General features: G+C 36.3%; 1 protein-coding gene across 2 annotated transcripts in view; it reads right to left on the reverse strand.

Moving 5' to 3' along the window:
* Window positions 1-21,395, reverse strand: part of MAN1A1 (mannosidase alpha class 1A member 1) — a 179,913-nt gene that overhangs the window by 69,556 nt on the left and 88,962 nt on the right. For both annotated transcript variants that reach the window (XM_033867667.2, XM_019951906.3), the window contains one exon: window positions 15,944-16,038. In XM_033867667.2, coding sequence (XP_033723558.1) covers window positions 15,944-16,038 — 95 coding nt within the window. The remainder of the gene's footprint in view (window positions 1-15,943; window positions 16,039-21,395) is intronic.

The following is a 21,395-nucleotide window of genomic DNA, read 5'->3' on the forward strand; positions in this document are numbered from 1 at the left end:
AAGAAACACCACTTTGTAAAAAGCTGCCTACATTATTTTTCACTACAAATTAATGCCATATTTACACAACAGAGATTGACTAGAAAGACAGTTTTGCTAATTATACCTCTATGCATTGTTTTTTGTTTTAGAGGAGAAAAATAAATGATCACATTACTTCTTAATTCATTCAGGAGATTTCATCTCCATGAATTCAGCACACAGTTACGCAGAACTTTCAGAAATCCCACAACTCAGTGGTATAGCTTATATTTGTAGAAGGAAACAAAATGTTAGGAGAACAAAGAAAGGAAGGTGATTAAACTTGTCTAGGGTGGGGAAGGGACAAGGTAGAGAGAAAGGAATTGAAGAAAATCTTTCACAGAATAGGTGACATAACTGGACCTTTAAAAACTGCAGACATATGATCCAGCAATCCCACTCCTGGGCACATATCCAGACAAAACTATAATTCAAAAAGATACATGCACCCCTATGTTCATAGCAGCACTATTTACAATAGCCAAGACTTGGAAACAACCTAAATGTCCATCAACAGATGAATGGATAAAGAAGATGCAGTACATATATACAATGGAATATTACTCAGCCATAAAAAAGAATGAAATAATGCCATTTGCAGCAATGTGGATGGACCTAGAGATTATCATACTAAGTGAAGTAAGTCAGAAAGAGAAAGACAAATACCATATGATAGCACTTATACGTGGAATCTAAAAGATGACACAAATGAACACATCTATGAAATAGAAACAGACTCACAGACATAGAGAACAGATGTGTTGCTGCCAAGGGGGAGGGGAGGTGGGGGAGGGATGAATTGGGAGTTTGGGATTAGCAGATGCAAACTAGTATATATAGAATGGATAAACAACAAGGTCCTACCATATAGCACAGGGAACTATATTCAGTATCCTCCGATAAACCATAATGGAAAAGAATATGAAAAAGAATATATATATGTGAGCGTATAAATGATTCACTTCACTGTACAGCAGAAATTAACACAACGTTGTTAATCAACTATACTTCAATAAAGTTTTTTTTTAAACGGCAGAGTTTTGTTGGGGGTAAGAGGGCCCTTCCAGCAAAGGAGCTGAATGAATATGCATGAACATGGGGGTTTGAGAGCACAATGCCTATTTGAAGAAAAGCCCTATAGCTCTTGGGAAGCTGTTAAAGACTCTTGACTAAGGGGAGAAAGTGTGGAGAGCAGAAGGATAATGTTTTGAGAACATTACTCTAGCTATAATAGATACATGCATGTAGTCAAATTGGAGGGTAGAGAAATTGGCGGCCGGGAGACTATTTCCAAAGCTACTGCTCCAGACAAGAACTGAACTGACAGGGGCTAGAACCCGGGGATGAAATGAGAATGGCAAAGAAGCCTGGCTGTGAGAGGAGTCAGAAATATTATGGGAATGAAGTACATAGGATCTGATGACAGACTAGGTATCAGGAAAAGTATTTCAAAATGTCCTCGGGATGAACTGAGGTTACTGGTGTAACAAAAGGTCAGTCTGAAAGGGACACTGGTTTGGGGATTAAAATCATACAGACGACTTTTGACAGGTTCAGTTTAGGAGCTATCTGGCACTCAGCAGGATATAGGGAGTACATTCCGTAGTGAGGACTGGGTTAGAGATTTGGATTAAAGGGTGGTTACCGCCACAAACGTAGGACTTAACAGTAGAATACCCAGATGTTTCTATCTAGAGAAGGCTCATAGGAGAATATCTTAACATCTCTGCAGAGTGGGGAGGATGAGGTGTGGATAAGTAGGTTGTGTGAAAGATGAAGAGAGAAGGATTGATGCCTTGAAGAGTCAAGACAAGACAAGAGAGGATACAAAGGCCTCTCTCACTGCACTGAGGGCCTGGCCACGGTACTAAAGGAAGCAGGGGGAGACTGAACCACAGAAAAATGCTTTCACTCTTTCCTATACCACTAAGACTCTTAATGAATACAGTGTCAAATTTTGATCACTTTGACATTATCACAAAGATAAGGAGAAAATACAGAAGTAGAAGAGTAACTAAGATGGTAGGAAAGAAGAAAAATTGTTTCTAACAAAAAAGGTTTAAAAGAATTCAGGTTCTACATGAAAGGCTTAAAATATAATCTGTAATTTTTATCAAAAAATTTGTATCTGTTTTTCATTTGATCCTACTTGCAAAATAAATCTTTTTTTTTCTTCGCCAAAAAAGAAGAAAAAGGAATTCAGTTTCTTTATTCTAAAAGAGAGAATAGAGGGAAGAGTTACATAATCCTAGCTCTTTCACCCAGATAAGAAAGATGCCATGCACATAATTTTCCATTTTTAACTCTTTAGAAAGGAGAGTCTATTTGTTTACATTTATTTTTATCTTTAAATAGCGAAAGTGGGTTTAACAAAAGGTATAGTTCTAACCGAAGGGTACTGGTGAAATTTCATTCTGGGAGGCATGTGGAATTCAACCATACTCATTTAAAACACTTTTAATAACCTGGAAGTGCTGAATGATCGATATAGTACAAAGAGACGAACATGGTGATAGCCTATAATGGCAATAAAATATTAGGACAGTTTTCTCTTCCCTGTTTTTCTGCCAGGGATCCGAAAAATTTTAAAGCATAAAATTATTTCTTTTCATTGCAACTGTTCCAAACTATTCCAAAAGGAAATCTGAATTACAGAATTGGATATTTATGTCTGTGCCAGACTAGATTAAATCAAATTAATGAAAAATGTGAACTATACATATATTTGGAACTCCTCTGTGGACTACAGAGAATTGCAGAAGCATAAGGCATTAATATTAGCTTGTCTGGCTGCTTGTAGCTTGTGCACTCATACTTCCTCTTGCTTCCCATCTCGTCCCCTTTATATCTTTTCCTTTAGGATCAACAAAATAATAAATGTATTTTGTAGCATCTTTAGTTGGAAAAGAGACCCTAGGCTTTACTGTCTTTCGAAAAACTGGAAAAGCAAGTTTATTATTCTTATAAATCCATAAATTCCGGTTTTTGAAACTTCTTTTTAAAATATAAGTATGAAATCACCATCTCTTGGTCATAAGCCTCAGAAACATAAATTAGCGAATTCTGTAATTTGAAGTCCTCTGAATCTAGCAAAAATTTAGGATACTAGCACTAAATATGGTGTTCATTTTAAAATACCACTCTTCCAGTACAAACTAACACCCTCAGCCACTTTACTGCATACCCAATCAGTATTAAAGATTAATGCCTTTAAGCACTTTCTGACCTATTTCATCTTAAAACCAATAACTCACCTAAGAAAAGCTCTTGATCTAATTAACAACTTTTTAAGGCAAACTTCCATGGTTGGCCCACTTTAAAGTGGAGAAAATTAATACCACAAGATTATGTAGCCTTATAATATTTATATCTAGTTAAAAGTAATTTAGAACTTCCCTCGAAACCAATTTAAAAAATATTCTCAAGAGTAATCTAAACAGGATCAAAGTCCACTAAATATAATAAGACAATATGCCCATTATAAACTGCCAAATGATAAGACATTGGTCCAGGCTTGATAAAGGCAAATGACATTTAGATACTTATTGTTTATGGCAGTAGCCTTTGAGACAGAATGCAAGACTCTTAATTAGAGTGCAGGAAGAAACTATCAGAGCTGCTATTTCTAAACTTTTTTATCTAAAAGAAAAAAGCTTTATTAAATTAAATATTCAGATATACACTGCTCCCCTCCCTTGGTGCTTATGTAAAAGGTTTCATATAAGACACCCAGAGGTTCCTGTAGAGACTACACAGTGAGGAGAGGTCGGCAGTGGAACCCTCACTTGTTCTACAGCTTTCAGCGACTTCGGATGTATTGGGGTTTATAAGCACAGAATGTCATTGATGTAGTTAACTTAAAAATCCAAGACCTCTACACAGTAGAAAAATTACAATATTATAACACTTTGTAAAGGGATGGAGAGTGACTACACAAATATTCTGCACTGAACAGAGATTTTTCTGATTGTCCTGAGGCAAAGTATTTAATTAAGAGTTGACATTTCACAAAAGAAATGTGTCCCTATTTGCTGATGTATTCTGGTACAAGTGGGTAGGATGCTACCTACCAGATAATTAAAAAAAAGAAAGAAAGAAAAACAGAAGAAATAGAAAGAAAGCATGCTTAACCCATCATTTGAAGATAAAGGTAACAATTTAAGAAGAATTTAAAAAAGAAATCTGAGTTCGAAAGAAACTCTAAGAAAAGATCATTTTGAAATTGGATGTTTATGAAAATATGCATGAATGTGGTTTAAAATTCATATTTGTATCAAACTTGAGAATGGAATTTCCTATCCTGTTTTAAAATCTTCCAAAGGAAGAGTTCCAGAGGCTTTTCTTATTTTCTATTAGTTTGTAAGAAGAAATGATGATATCAGGGAAGACTGAAATTTTCTAGCAGAGTTACAAGAATATTCTTTGCATAATTAAAGAACAGGATTTAAAGCAAGCATCATGTTTTAAGAAGATCAGCTAATACCACACTTCTCTCATCAACACAACTTTTTATCTTTTCCACCTGGACAAAATTCAAACCAAGTTTTGAAATAAACACAGAACAAGACCTTGGAATCACTTACTGTATCACAAGCATTAAAATGAAATTTAAAAAAAATACAGCTCACACTAAAAATATCATTCATTTACTCTTAATGAAATTTTATTTCCTCATCTATATCTTATCCTTTTACAATTTTTTGAGTGTTTTAAAATGATCATGACATATTAATACAGTGGTACATATATATATAATTTATAAATAAAAATACATGTTCTGGGGTAAGTGCTCAAAAATAATTTACTGATAAGACAGCAAAAACGCTTAAAAACCATGGACTTGTCCTGATATAATTGTGCAGTACAAATTCTATCATGCAACTAGCTATGGTAATTGCATGTAAATAAATGGCTAAAAGTGATGCATTTATACAGTGTTAACATTAATTCTTCCTGTTAAGTTCAGGAACCATAATTTTTATACCTCATAGTGAATGAAATTGCCACAACTTTAGTCTTTATTTTATGGTATCCCAATAATTTAAAAATAACCCTTCTTCAGCTGGGCAGTTCCACTGTGTACTTCCCTTTGTTGTTCCAGATGATGACAATTACTATGAGGCCTCTACAATGTTTCCTTTGTTTGAGGAAGACTATGAGTTATAAACTGAACACATAGGAGGCTTGTTAGAATTACAGATGTGTGTATACATATTATACACACACACACACATAAACACAAACACAATTCTTTACTTGAAAAGCCATTCTTCCCTCCTAACTTAAACAGAGGTGATATGGATGGCTACCACAATGATGTAGGGTTCCTGAAATTCCATAGTGATCTGCTCTTTTGCATCTAAAAGACCCCCAACTTCTTGAATTTCTAAAGACCTGTCATAAACTTTATCCTTGTAAAATTGATACTATTTATTAATCTCACTTTAACAAATGAGGAAACCAAGGCTGAGAGAAAGAAGAGATGTGATCACATTATTTTTTAATATTGTTATATTCAATAAAACGCAGCATCTTAAACACATGGTTTGATGTATTTTGAGAAATAAATATGTATTTGTCACACTATTCTTAAGGTAGTGGAAGCAGGACTTATATTCCTGTTCTTTCTGCTGCCATTTTCTTACATACTTACAATCAGCAAAGTTATAGGAATTGGCACTGTCAGATACTTAAAAACTTATGGCAAATCTGTAATTCAGAACTCATTTATTTTCCAAAGTCCATTTGCAGAATGCCAACCAGGTATAAAAAATCACTATGCTGACAGCAGTTTGGAACAGAGAGAGTGGGACAGGACATTCCGTAGCTCCCTGAGGAGAGAGGGCACCAACCCAAGGGCACAAGGCATAGAAAAGCAGAGATAAGAGAACACAAGAATGTGTAATAGTTTTGTCCAGCCCATACAGACGATCATTTAGAAAATCATATGCTTTAAGAGGGTTTGGCAGGTAGATTTACTGGCCTTTGAAATAAATGTAATCATATTTTAGAAGAAAGAAACACAAAAAATCCAAGCTCTTTGTATAATGTACACACACATAGCCATTAGGAATGATACGCACCTTAAAACAGCGTATGCAACTTTTATTGTACTTCCAGGGAGTAGAACAGACTTATGCTTAAATTTTGGAAAACTGCTCACTGATAAAGCCATTATAGTAATTGCACTGGGTCTGTTTATTAATTTGTCACAATTAAGTCAATAACAGCTTTACTAATGTCCTATTACTTGATTAGTTTTGAAAGTGATTATCTTAAGAACTCGACTTAATTGGAAGCCTCTCAATTTACAAGGTACATTAAACTCTCAGTAGCATCTTAAGATTATTCAACATATGCAGGTCATTACCAGTAATCACTGTTTTGTACAAATGTTCCATAGAAACTATAGCATGACATGCCAAAGAGGGAGAATGAGAGTTAATTAATAATGCCAGACTCCAAGTGACATTTCCAGGATAAAACGGCAACATGGGCATTCATATAAAGTCTTCCTAAAACTGGGTCTGTTACTAAAAATCAAATAATGGAAAGCTAGCAACTCTACACCTTACAGATGAAGATAATTTGTCATGATTACTAAATCACCAGATTGCACTGCCTCTACTCATGCCCAGCTGCACATTAATTTCCAGATTAGTAAATTACAATGAATTCTTACTACTGCTCCATCACTTTTCTTTTTCCAGTTAATAAAAGAGACTGCAATCAATAATTGTTCATCCCAGTTTTCAGAACAGTTCAACTACAGCTATTACTACATAAGCAGGAAACATGAGTGGTTCGCGTACCCAAGGAGACTGTGAGGTCTTTAAAAATTATTGGCTGCAGCATAAATATTTTATATTGACCTTCCAATTCCAACTCAAAGATTCAAAGTAGTTAGTTGAATATTTACAATGATTAACAATTATAAAGGCTGAGAAAGTGTCTTGAGACCTAGGCTGATTTTCAAACACCTATTCAAACAATTTCATAACTTTTAGATTAAACTTCATTAGATATTTGAAAGGTCTGCCCTACACTAACAACGTGAGCCTTGGTCTTGAGATTCATCACAGGAAAACTTATTGCTGCTTCATTAAAAACCTGGGATTGTAACTCCTTGAAAAGATTATTCCACTGCTGACCTGTAAAGGCACTGTATGAATTATGTGTTTTGACTTGTTCCTAATCTAAGTTCTTCACACAGAATACATTTCAAATTGCCAAGGCTGATTTGCCCCCAACTGTGTGAACACAGTGAACAAAGCTGAATCTGTAAAACATTAGTTCTGTGCATTTGAAAATCTTGGGATGAAAGGCACTTTGAGTTTGTTGCATTCAAATAACTATGCGTCCTTAAACAAAATTTTCCTGGTGAGTTAACCACTTAAACAGTGGGGATGCTATGGGGAAAGTCATGGTCATATTCAACAATCCAATCCCATGGATTTTGTACCAAGAGTCTATCTGCCAAAAGTTGAAGAGTGAGGAAGGCCTCTTAAGAGACTTCCCACACACCACAAGTCGTTTTTTAACGGCTTTAAGCAATCCTCTTGGGATAGTTTGTCTCTCAATTGCCTACACACCACCTTTGATACGTTACTGCACTTTAATTACTCATTTGCTGTAATTGAGCCATAAAGGCAGGACCTTACGAAAATATACAAAAAATATTTTTCAATATCTAATCCATGGTTGAGTAAAATAACCAGTTTATTCACACATCACTTTTCTGCCACTCCCCTACCAGAAGTACAGCAGAAGAGGTCTGTGGCAGATGGAGATTCTTGGAGAAAGAGAGTGGGTGGTGTGGAGAAGTTATGAGGACTCTTAGAGTCTGTGTTCAGAAACAGATTAGATCTGCTTCTTCCTCCAGAGAACAAAGGACACTGAAAACCCCATTTACCTGGGTATTAAGTTCAATTATGACCAGAGGAGTGGGAAGAAAGGGAACAGTTCATCTGCCCTTAGGCTCTTCAAATTCCTTCTGCCTCACAACGCATGACTAAGAAACAGCAAAGCATCCTTTGCTCAGAATTACTTGTCCCTTAAGTCTTAATAAAGGAGGCTATACACAAAGTACATTTAAATTAACTGTGGCCATCCTTATTGTCCACTTGCAATAAATAAATGCCTTTAGTTTGGTCAAGCTACTAAGTGCCTGGCATGGACGCAGTGATCGGTAGCTTGGTGAGAGGATTAAATGATTTGGAAGAAGCTTAGGTTCTCTCTTCCTCTGGTGGAAGGATAACCTTAGCCTCTTTTCATGGGCTGTGGAATGTCCTCAGATACAAAACAGGTCACCAGCTGCTGTTAATAAAGTCGCTTTGCTTGAAGCAACAAGAATGGCTTTATGGAAATAGCTCTTCTTCTTAACAGTCACCCCGAAGTCCTTAATTAAAAATGTCTTTTTTCTCCTTCTATGCTAAAATGACCCAAACTTTGCTTTCTAGTCTTACTGGATTAAAAACTATATATTGCAAGGGAAAAAAGGAGATGTAAACTCTTTTTGGGTAATTAAGGTCTGGAATTAGCTGTTTTCTAGAAGCAACAAACTGCTTAGGGATAAGTGAAAATGTTGGGTAATTATTAACAAAAATAAATTAATCACAGAAACAGACCCCCTAACCCCCCCACCTCCACCCCATGGATGTTTGGAGTTGAGCAGCTCTGAGATTTAAGAATCCAAACAGCTTGGATGGCTCAGTCATTTCTTCTATTACAATGGTTCTCAAAGTGTGATCACTGAACAGAAGCATCAATCAGCCTCTGCATCACCTGGGATCTGGTAAGAAATGCAAATTATCAAGGCTGACCAAAAATCTGCTCAATCCGGAACTCTGCGGGAGGGGCTCAGCAATAAGTGTTTTAACAAGCCCTCTAGGCAATTCTTACATACATACTCTAAAAGGTTGGGAACCACTGTTCTATTAAAGCTGGGTATTTTCAAACCAATTGCCTAATATATTTCTATATTTCAAGAATTAAACTGACAATTAATGGGGAGGGAAAAGTTTTCAAAGGTAACTGAGAAGAGAAATGCAGCTATCCTTAGGATAAAAATACTAGATTCATAGCAGTGATTCTCAACCCTAGAATGAATACTGGAATGGTTGAACAGGCTTAAAAAAATACCAGGACCTTACTCCAAGCCAGATGAAACTGAGTGTAGGGTAGACAGGCAGCAATGATATTTAAAAAATGCACCAGTTATTCTAAAGCACCGGGAAGGCTAAGAATCACTGATAGAAAATAACCACAGCAGTCAGACTCTTAATAGAAGTAGGACAGCCTAAGAACTAGAAAACAGGGCTACGTGGATGTTTCTAGCAAGAATATATATATACATTTTCATAGACTAGGTTTGTGTCATATTAATTAAGCACTAGCTGGCATGCGGGACTTGGGAAGATAACATTACATTTTATTGCCTCATAGTCTCCTTAAACCTCCTGGGTTGAACAGTTCTTATTTCTAGAAGAGATAAGTCACCAATAAATATAATTTGAGAGAGGAATCTGAGTTTTGATCTTATAGGCTTATTTCAAAATAATTTTAAAAATAATATATGTTGGAGCATGAAGCCACCACGATCCTATATGGACTATGGGGATACCTTCTCTCTACACTTCTAGCTGGTTCTACTAATACCATCTTCCTTCCTGACAGAGGAAAATGGGACTCGAGTTTGAGAATGGATTAGAAGCACTGAGTGGCTTAAAAACAGAAGATTACCATAAAAAGGCATCAAAACCAAGTCAGTTTTAGCTATGTCCTATTTTACTGTTTTATACACACACACACAATTTCATAATTAATATTGAGCACAAAACCATAAATTAATAATAATTCCAATTTACATTTATTTCATAGCACTTTGCAATGATTAATCTTCTTTTACACATTAATTCATTAGATTTCCACAAAAATGCCTCATGAGGTCATCAGGATAGATACAAACATTGTTATTTTAGTTTTGCTTATGAGAAGACAAACTTAATTGAGTGAATTATCCAAGGCCAAGAGTTATATTGACAATGTTAATAAGTAGCAGCTTTAGCTGTGGTAATATTTTGATGTCTGATATTAGTAATTTTGTGCATGTCAGTTTTAAAACCTCAAAGTATGGTTATTTTTATTTCCAGAAGAGTATAAATAGACAAATGAATTAAAATAGATAAAAGAGGGAAACCCAATATAATAAAGTATCCAATCAGAAAAAATAAACACATAAAGCAGTTTCGCTTAAAATACTTGGAAAGACTGTAACTTCTTTTTTACTTTTCTAGAGTTGGTAGAACTTTTTTTTTGTGGTACGCGGGCCTCTCACTGTTGTGGCCTCTCCCATTGCGGAGCACAGGCTCCGGACGCGTAGGCTCAGCGGCCATGGCTCACGGGCCCAGCCGCTCCGCGGCATGTGGGATCTTCCCGGACCGGGCCACGAACCCGTGTCCCCTGCATCGGCAGGCGGACTCTCCACCACTGCGCCACCAGGGAAGCCCTAGAGTTGGTAGAACTTATCTTTGAATTCTTAACAGATCCATAAAACATATAAATAAAAGATAAATTGTAAGATGCAGCTCTGATTTTATATTTGGGCTATATAACTGCTACAGAACATTTTTAGGATAACTAAGTACTATTTTACTTCTTAGAATATTAGCAAATCATTAAATAACTTTGATCTTCTCATATCAGAAGATTTGTTTCTTGATAAATTTTATATTATTCTTATGATGTTAAAGTATAGAACTGTATTCTGCTTCATTTTAAAACATAATACACCTCTTTCAAATCTGAAACCAGGTACTTTAAAAGATGGTTAGCAAATTTAAAAATGTAGAAGTTTATATTTCAACTGTCAAGTAAATATGCAGGGAGATATATGGAAAATACTTTAAAAAATTTTAACCTAATTAGACTGTCTTTCATACTTTGTGTCTATTAAAACTCATCAACTATAATTTACTATTCAAGCATTTTACACCACCAAAGTATTACAAAACACAAAAAGGGGGTTTGTTACAATATACATACTACATGCTTCATACAGGATAATCTCTCACTATTAGAAAACATTAAGCTGCGTACTATTCTTAATTAAGACCCCATTTCAGATAAAGTAAAGCAATTTGCAATTTAATTATAATAATACACACTGCAATGTAACTAATGACATAGTATGCATTTGCATTGGATAATTAGAGTAGTCGGTAAATAAAGCTTTACAAAGCAGGAAATAAAAACAGGTAAGGGAGTTGTGGTTCGTTCATCTCCTTGCTTACTAATGAGAGCTAGAATAGAGATCAGTCACTTCCCAGCACGTTCCTTGATGTGTGCAATAAAATCACGTGCTGTAGACAGATCCACTAACCTAATATAACCACCAGGTAGGTGTCAGTTCAGAGAAATACACGAAGAGAAACAAGTGATAAAGCAGTATAAGCTAAAACTAACTCATAGTAAAGACAGAGTAATTACTAGGAATGCCCAGACTATATGCCCTGTGATGTAAATGAATAATGGGAATATTAACCGCATTATTTTAAATTAAGAACACACTTTAGAAAACCCCAAATTAGTATATATATTCTACTTAGGCTTAAATTATACCTAGAATTATGGAAGTGGTGAAATGTTTGATTTTACAAACCACAAAAGTGATTTTTCTTCTTTAGGTTGGAGGAAAAAAATGCATAGGGTCTCTTGCTAATAGTAGTAACAAGATCAGACATCAAATTTTAACATTTTCACATTAGAGAAACTGAGTTCTACCAAAATCTAATCTGTTAAATCTAGGCAATGTTTTCCTTTTAGCAGAGGTATTACGTAACTTACGCATCTTCATTTTACTGTCATATTGGTGAAGCAAGCATGTTGCTCTAATCAGGTACTGTGTATAACATCCAGGTGTTTGTTCAGTCAAATTACCACTTGTTATCAACTCATAATTTCAATTAACTTACAGCTTAATATAGCATCTCTTGAATTGAGAATTTATTATAGATGGAGCAGAAGAGATAGTTATAACATTTTTTTCTGAACAGATTTGGGACAGACTTTCTAATGCAGGATATGAGTAAATTATTTAGGTTCTCTGCTATTCTCAGTTTGCACAAACACTGAAATCTAATTTGGCTTATTGGTGTTTTGGCTCCAAATACATAAACCTCCCCAATTCAAAATACTGCTTGCTTTAAATCAACCTGGTGAGTACTCATTATCTCTCCTTGGCACAGACTACCTTACATTTGTCAATTACATGAGTGAGTGTATAACATACAAAATATATATTCTGCTTTACTAACCAGGCTGTAAATATGAATACCCTGAGAGAAACACCATGTCTGTTATCTTTTTAAATAAAGTGAAAAGAAGCAGAAAATCTTACCTGGACCTAGCATAGAAACTTCATCACAGCAGGGACTAAAATAAATGCTTTTTTTTTTTTTTTTTTTTTAACAAAGAAAAGGTAAAGAAACCAATTATCTTTAGGCAAAAACCTGAATACTAGAGGAATGTGAACCGATAATACCAGTAAGTTCACATTTTTGTTAACATATAGGCGTTGGCGAAGAGTAGCCTCCATAACTATGTTCAAAATTGAGGCACAAGAGCAGAATTATATTACAGACAGCATATTTGCCTCCCCCATCATAATTATTGCCAAGAGTTTCAAAGCCAGTCAACAGTGAATACAGAGCTATTCTAAAAAGCATCCTTGAGCACTTTTTTCTCTTGGGCATCCTTCCTTTTTCTCTTGGGCATCCTTCCTATCTATAGATACTCCCTTATTCTGAGAAGTTAATTAAAATATAATTTTGCCAGACATATTTTTCCCCATCTCCTTTGAAACTTCTACCGGTGACAGGCTTCAGAAAACTAGAAAATAAGCTCCATGCCAGCTGTCCCTTGTCCCCTGGCCCATACTGTGAAAATACAGAGATTCAGAGAAAACAGCATATATGTACAGGTTGACATCAACAGCACATCCTGAAATCTAATTATTGCAGTTAAATATGAAACACTGCTTTTGTCCCCTAGAGAAAATTCTTCAAGATGATAAATCAGTTTCACAGCTGGAAGAAGAAAGGATTCCATGAGAGTACTTGATTGGGCATAGGGATAGGATGAATTTTAGTGGGTTGATATGACTATTAATTTTGCCAAGGTTTATTGCATAAATTTGGGTAAGCCACTGCCATTTAGTAAATGGAATTGAGAGTGGATAAAATATATAATAAAAAATTCATACAGGTTGCCAGGAAGAAGTTAAAAGTGTTCCTGTCAGTTGTAAAATGGTCACCTAATTTCCTCTAGTTTAACATGAAAACATCAGACAATACATAAATGAAATGGCACATTATTTTTGATCCAAAATAATTTTCCTGTAATATTTGAAATTAAAAGTTCTAATGTAAAATACTGTAAAATACTGTAAAATACTGTAAACCTAAAATAAGGTCTTAAGAAAAAGTTAAAGCCCTAGTTAATGAACTTTCAGGAGATACAGATAAAAAAGATAACAGCAGATTCAATACTGAATAGTTTTTAGAACTACTCCTTTATGTACTGAAAAATATCTCCACTGTACACAAAGATAGGTATAACTAAGGAAAAAATCCTCTTGGCTGTAAAAAAATAAACACTATGTTAAATATGCTTTAAAACCATCTAATTTCTTATGATGATTTCAAGAGAGGCTAGAATTAATTGAATGATATCAGCACCTTACAATAACTAACTGAACTTTTGCAAAGATGTAGGCCCGCACCTCTATTAGTTTTCGGAGGCCTTTATCTAATTCCATTACCTTCCAGGAAGCAAGAAGAACTATCTCCACAGCATCTTAGAGTAGAAGGCTGGAGTGATCATTCACTCCAGTATTTTAAACATGGGGGGCCCTTAGGTCCTAGGTGGACTCCAATGGTACTGTTAGCTTTTGGAAACTGAGTAAAAGTACGTGTACTCAGGAATATGCCTTTTATGAGGAGAGGGCCGTGTTTCATCAGAATTTCAAAGTGAAATAAACATGAAAAGGTACAGAAAAAACTAGTTAAGTAGCCTAACTTCCAGTTTACAAATAAGCCTGGAGAGTTAAAATGATTGCTCTAAAGACAAACCTAGAATAGCTATAAAATACCTAGAACCAGGTCTCTTGATAACCAATTAACTCAGTGTACTATTATGCCCATATCATTCTTCTCAGAGGGTAAGTAGGAAAAATGTGTTAAATGTGCACAGTGTTTTCATAACTGGATCTTATCTCAAGTAACAGAGAAGTTTCTAGGTCAGAATACTACCTATAAATACAAAGTATGAAGATATGGAAGGCAATACAGGTGATCTACGTAAGCCAAAAAAAAAACCCTCACGGATCTCCCAACACCATACTGCCTCCAAGCCAAGCATATACGCCCACTTTCACCCTAAGACAGCATAGCACATGCCACTGATCTCCAAGCTGACAGAGAAAGCCGCAGGAGTCCAAAGGGAAGAATGGATGGATCCTGAGATATCACAATGTGCAATAGAGAACTACCTGAGTTTAACACGGCCCAGGGGTTTGAACTTTCCCTGGCTCACTGCCTCAACACCCACGCCTCTGCCCCAAACACACACACACACACACACACACGCACGCACGCACGCACACACACAGAGACACACATACATATATAAAATTATAGACAGGTACAGCGTGATTTCAAGTATAGATATATAACATACAAATGAAAACAAAGCATGAATTTAACTGATTTATTAGCCAATTAATTTCATGATTTTTCATGATTAAGTTTAGGAAGGAATGTCACTAAAATAAATAATTAGGAAGAAATGTGCACTAATCTTGCCAAGTCACCCTGTGTATCCTCTTGCCATTTCTAAAACAAGAAAGCCATTTAACTTGTGCCTATGAATCAATATGTGTATAAACATCTAAGCACATATTCTAGCTCCTCCGTTTACATATGGTATGATTTTGGGCAAATGACTTAGTCTCTCTGTGACTCAAGTTCCTGATTAGTAAAACAGAGATAACAGCAGTACTGACCTTACTGAGTTGTTGTGAGGATTAAATGTGGTAATATGGGTAAAGTACCTAGAATAAACTTTCATATTTTATGATGACAAAAGAACTGTCATCATTGTCATCCTCACCATCATCACAAAGAGACATATAGGCAATTAATTAGTTATGGAGAAGAAGGAGTTAAGAAGGAAGCTTAAGATAAAATTGTTTATTAACAAAATGCTCAAGCTATCATGAAAATTCAAACTACTTCCTGGGAGAATACCAGAAAGTCTATTCGGCCCAGGCGTTTCTTGGGGCCACATTGCCATGGACTTGGCATGCCAGGGTTCTCCACCCAAATGGGATGAGAAGGATGGGTTGATCTGGGCCAATGGAGCAGTCCCTTCCCTCCTTACAACTGTGGGTGAGCAGCGTCAGGTGCTCCAGTCTCAGTTACACCAACTTGTTGTGTGGGAGACCTGATTAGTCTAAATGTTGTATCTCTGCAATATCTCTGACCAGCAGCTTAACTGAAGGGAAGCGATCTTAGGAATTGACTTCTTTGAAAGTGAAATGTTTTGATGACAATTTTAAAGATAATGGGATGCTCTCGGAATTTATGGAGACAGTATGCAACATCCCCATGAAACAGTGAAAACCTTGAATCATGTCTGTGTGCATGCCTCTCTTGGGGTCATTCGATCCCACGACGGGAACCCATCTAAAGCCACGGAACAATGAAAAACACTAATAACTTCCAACACAAAGACAGACACCAAGACTCCCAATGGTGTTAGTCACCAACATCATTCAAGTAATTATCCATCCGGTGTCTATTTGTTAGACCACAATCTTGAATATGTCAACTTAAAACATGTTGTCGAAAATGAAGAGTTTTACCTTTTTATATTCAGCAATGCCCAAGGTATTCCAGAGGGAGTATGAAATGCAGGTAGCAATTTTACCCCAAGTTCCACTGCTTTCTTTCGAAATATCTGAAACGTTAAACAATTAAGTGAGCTACTGTTGAAAGAAAAACAAAATATGCTATTCTACTATCTCACATTGAGCATGCTTCTACTTAAAATTTTTTTGATATGAAAAAATAGAAGTTTCTCAAATTAATAGAATTACCTAGGAATGTAAGAATGGTCCAGGGGCCATTGTGCTGTGCAGTATTTATTACCAATCTTGGTTGCACAAAGAATCATGTAGGGAGGTTTGAATAATACTGATGTCTGGGTAGCACTCCTACGATTCTAATTTCTATGGTTTGGGGCTCCCAGGTGAGAATTTTTTAAAGCACCACAGGTGGTGTCAAGTGATTCCAACGTGCAAGCCAGAGGGGAGAACCACTGTTGCTGGTGAGTAAGTCTTGGATTGAAAATCAGGAGCTCTGGTCCTGTTCTGCCTTCACTTATTTACTAGGGCACAGAGAAAGCATAAGTTGTAAAAAGACATATTATTACAAGTAATCTATACATCCTCTCAGCCCTGTGCGGTTTTAACTTCCTCTTACGTTAAGTGTAGGTGATATGGAAGATACAAAGTTAAATTTGATACAAATTTCTGCCAATAATTTAGTAAAGAAGGCAATATATGCATATATGTATCTGGAACACAGATAAAATGACTGCATAACTTAAAATCACCTAGGAGTTCAGGTGAGTTCAGTAAGTCTGTATGGTGGAGACGGCATTTAGATGAGGATTGTATGCAGTGTGTAATGGGGTTTAATAATGCTAGAGACAGGCTGAGGCGGGGGGAGTGGAGGGGCATCCCTGAAGGTAAGCACAGACACAGGCAAGCGGGGGCCTGCAGAAGAAAATGGAATAAGTCAGCTTCCCTGTCCACAAAAAGGGGGAATACTGGAAAATAAGGTCAGGTGTACACAGCATAGGCCCAAATCATGAAGGCTCATAAATGAAAGGCTAAGAATTTTATCCTGTTAAAATGGAAAAATATTGAAAGTTTCTGAGCAGCCAGTTCACTTGAGCAGAACTGTGCTTTAGGAAGATTCATTAGATGACATCCCTTCACAGTTTTAGGTCCAAAGAAAAGCACTAAGTTAATTTACTCATTGAAGGAAGGACTGCTACAGCTTTCCCCATTATAGCTGTGGCAGCAAGCAGGAGCCTTGTCCCTTCTCCTTGCCATACTGTATGACTGAGCATGGTGGGCTGGGAGCTTACTATTGCTTCTGCCTCTTCGTCAAACAAGGAAGATGTGAGAAAGGTTGGGGAAACCCTGAAAAGCATGGAGAATGAAAGCAAAGTCCTCTCCCAGCAAGGGAAAGCATTCATTAAAGCCACTGTCAAAGAAGCCTTGTGTGTCCAGAGGAAGGGGTTTCAGTCCTTAACTCCTTCTTTAAGACCCAAGCCTCCCCACAGAGAAATCCAGGCACTGGGCTTCGGGGCTGAGGAGAATTCAGTAATACCGATATTGACACTGTTTCTGAAACCCTACTCTTTTGGAATCTAACTCTTACTTTGTAATGAAAGTTGAGGAAATAATCAGTTTTAATGTAAGAATTTGGCTGGCAGTCAATTTAGATAAACTAGCATTCCTGGAATACAAATGAGGACACAGACATTTGTAGTATATAAGGAACTAAAAAATAAAGATACCATTTTTTCCCCACAAGTTATTATTATAACTCTTTCTGAAGTGGACAATTTCCTGTTTCAACAGCAAACGGTGAATGGAAGAAGAGGAGAAAGAAAATAAGCCAAAAGGTATATTCTTCCTTTCCTGTCTCTGTCATGCCCTAGAGAATTCCAAGGTCTCTTCTGCCGTAAGGGATTATCCAATCACTGCCCAGCCATCTGCTGACTTTCTAGTTTCCACCCAACTTTTAAAACTGTTAATTAATTAACTCCTTTTCAAGAAACTTACATAGGACAGAAGTCAGACTTGTAATTAAAACACCATCATGAATATTACAGCCATATGGCATGGGAGTTAAGGGCTCAGGCTTTGAAAACACAATGCCTATATTGGAATCTCAGCTCTACTTCTTCAAATTGGGTATAATCTTGGGCAAACTGCTTAATCTACCTGTGCCTAAACTTCCTCAACTATAAATTGGGGATAACAATAGCATTTGCTATTTTAAAGGCTGTGGAAAGAAACTGAATGAACTATTATATTTAAAGACCTTAGGACACAAAGTCATCACTCTAAAAGGTTAGTGGTAGTTTTTATGGTAAAATGATAAGGGTATTTCCCCAAGAACTTTCCCTATTTACTGCCTGAAATTCTTTCTTTTCTTTAATCCAGCTGCTGTTTTGGTACGTTCTACTTGGGTTCTCTGTGTGCGTGAATATGTATTTTTATAGACAAATATACTGGGTTGGCCAAAAAGGTCATTCGGATTTTTCCATAAGATGTTATGGAAAAATCCGAATGACCTTTTTGGCCAACCTAATACGTGTGTGTGTGTGTGTGTGTGTGTGTGTGTGTGTGTGTGTGTGTGTGTGTGTTCGCGTGTGCATGTGCACGCACATGTATGCCTCCCCCACCCTCAAACACACACTCTTCATCAAAAGCATTCATTCTCAAGAGCTAAGCCTTTAGTTCGCATCATTGCATTCCCAAATTCAACTTTCCATCTTGACTCTAGCTCTGCACTTCTACTTCTGTGCTCACATCACAATCTGGGTACCCTGTTGTCTTTTGGAACTTAAGATATCCAAGGTGAAATCAATCATTTAATGTCCAAGGCACATGTCCCTAGTTCCATCACTGACACTACTGGTCAGCCAGTCCCTGGGGCTCAAGAGAGCACACATTTTGACTTCTGATTTCTCTCTTCAGTTATTAAGCATCAACATTAAAGTTCTTGGCAACATCACATATACAGCCCATTCCCTTTCTGTGATACAAGCACAGTCCATTCATATTTTCATCACCAGGTACTATGAAGGGCATGAGAGCAAAGAAGGTCCTCTTACCTGGTTTCCCATTCTCCAGGATTTCCCCTCCTGTCTCCATTAATCTGTATCTATGTTATCTGATTTCTCTTTTTACCATACAACTTTCTTATTCAAGAAACCATAATAATTCCCTCTGTTGTATGAAATGTCATGTCAGAAATGATCTACTGACTTTTCAATGACCTCTTTGAATCAGACCATCTATTATCTTCTATTTTTTCAAAGACCATCCTGGCTGAAGCTTGAGTTTTCAGGGTTTCAAGTACTCATTCAAGTTCAGTCTACCATAGTATCTTTGTTAAAAAATGTTTTTCCTCTCAGATCTATTGAGATATAATTGACATACAACATTGTGTAAGTTTAAGGTGTAACACATGATGATTTGATACATGTAGATATTGTGAAATGATTACCACAACAAGGTCAGTTAACACTTCCATCTTCTTGCATAATTATCTTTTGTGTGCATGTATCATGCCATCTTAGTATACTTATTTACATAGTTCTCTCATCCTGAAACACGCTGTTCTGCCTCCTGTTGGCCAATCCAAATTCACTCATTCTCCAAGGTCCAGATCAAGTCCCAACCCCAGGCCAAGATCTTTATCTTCTGTGAACTTCTACACTGACAACTGGCATCACAAAATGCAGCATTTGATTACAGAGGGCAAGATCCAGATCTCTCAATGTTTTCTCCTGTTATTCTCTTGTATCCTCAAATAATTTTCTTTTCTTTAAAAGTAGAGAAAAAAATCTCCATTTCTCCTTCATTGTCTATTATACATATCCAACCCAAATTTGGTCATTTTGTATTAAATTTATTGATATCTCCACATTATTCCTATGAGTGGTAGGTGGGAAGTTTTTATAATCTCAGTTAACAGACAGGAAGGAAACAGCGACCCTTTCCATCTTGAGGTTTTTGCCTTTGCTGTTTCCTCTGGCTGCAATGCCCTTTCCCTAGCTCTTTGCATGCCTGGTTCATTCTTAACTTCAAGAATCCACTTAAAAGTCCCCTTTTAAGAGAGGTCTTTCTTAACAACCCCACATAAAGTTGGCCATTCTCATGTATTGTTTATCATATATCACCTTGCTTATTTCCATCCCACTATTTATCACATCCTAATTATCTTATTTGCTTGTTTGTTGATTGTTTGACAACCCCACTAGATGTAAGCTTCATGAGGGCAGGACTTTGTCTTGTTCTAGCATCCAGCAAAGTAGCTGGTACTCAATAAATGTTCATTTAATAAATGAATGAATCAATCAAATATTAATAAATATATCTGGAGCACTGTAATGAGAAACCACTAATATTCTAGTATTTGCAAAGTGTTCTATTCTATTCCACGAGTTTCTATTGTCTGCAAATAAATATATCAAGTATTCTGCAGTCTCAACCTTGGGCACAATTACAAAATAGTTTTTGGATGAAAACATTGACTAACCTATTGATGCTTTAAATGAAATCATACGTTGGCCTAAATCAATTTCAATTCTTAATATTTGATTGTTACCTCCTCTTGAGACACGAAGAGGTTAGTTACTTGGAGGAGGAATCCAGATTCTCAAAGAGAGCATCTTTCTACACAAAATGGTGAGTAATAAAATTCCAAACTAGCTAACAAAGTTAATATTGTTAAAAGAATGAAGGAGAAATGTCACAAATCATTCTAAAGAGCAGTTAAGTTTTAACTAGCACATCTTAGATAATGTGCTCAAAAGTAAATGACCACAAAAAGCACACTAAATGGTACTTCACTGCCCCTTCAAATGGGGCAGGCATGCTGGAGGGAGCATTGGACCCAGGTCAGCACTTGGATCCTAGGATTGGCTCTACTACGGTTCAGTGGGAGGCCTGGACCCATCACTTAACTTTTCTGGTTCTCAACTTCCCCAGTGAAATGGGAGAGCAGGGCTGATAATTTCTACTTTTGATTTATTCCTGAAAAAACTAGTATCAGGAGTCACAAAGCTAGTACTAAAATGAGACTGGCAAAAAAACAAAACTATCATAATTTTTTAGACAGAAAGTGCTAATTTGCCGCCCAATTCTTAGTCAATCTTGGTTTTCAGGGTTTGTTGGTACCTATATTTGGCAGGTGGGTTTTGTAAAGTTAAGAGGGCAAGATGAAAAATGACAGGTAAAAAATGTAATCTGTGCTGATAATAGAAGACATACTCATTTTTAAAAAAATGACCATTAAAACTGAGTAGGGTTTTTGGGCAACTTGCACCAGTCAGTTTGATATGGGCAGATATCTAATGACCCAAAAGGAATCTTCAAAAAGATTCTGCATTATGGAGATTCTGATTACATTCACAGAAAAAAATAAAACTAATAAAATTTGCTTAAAGAAGGGTGGTAAAATGTTATGAAATAGCTTCTAAAATAATCTTTCAAGCATGTAATGAAT

The sequence above is a fragment of the Tursiops truncatus genome, chromosome 12 (genome assembly GCF_011762595.2).
Source record: "Tursiops truncatus isolate mTurTru1 chromosome 12, mTurTru1.mat.Y, whole genome shotgun sequence".
Taxonomy (NCBI): Eukaryota; Metazoa; Chordata; class Mammalia; order Artiodactyla; family Delphinidae; genus Tursiops; species Tursiops truncatus.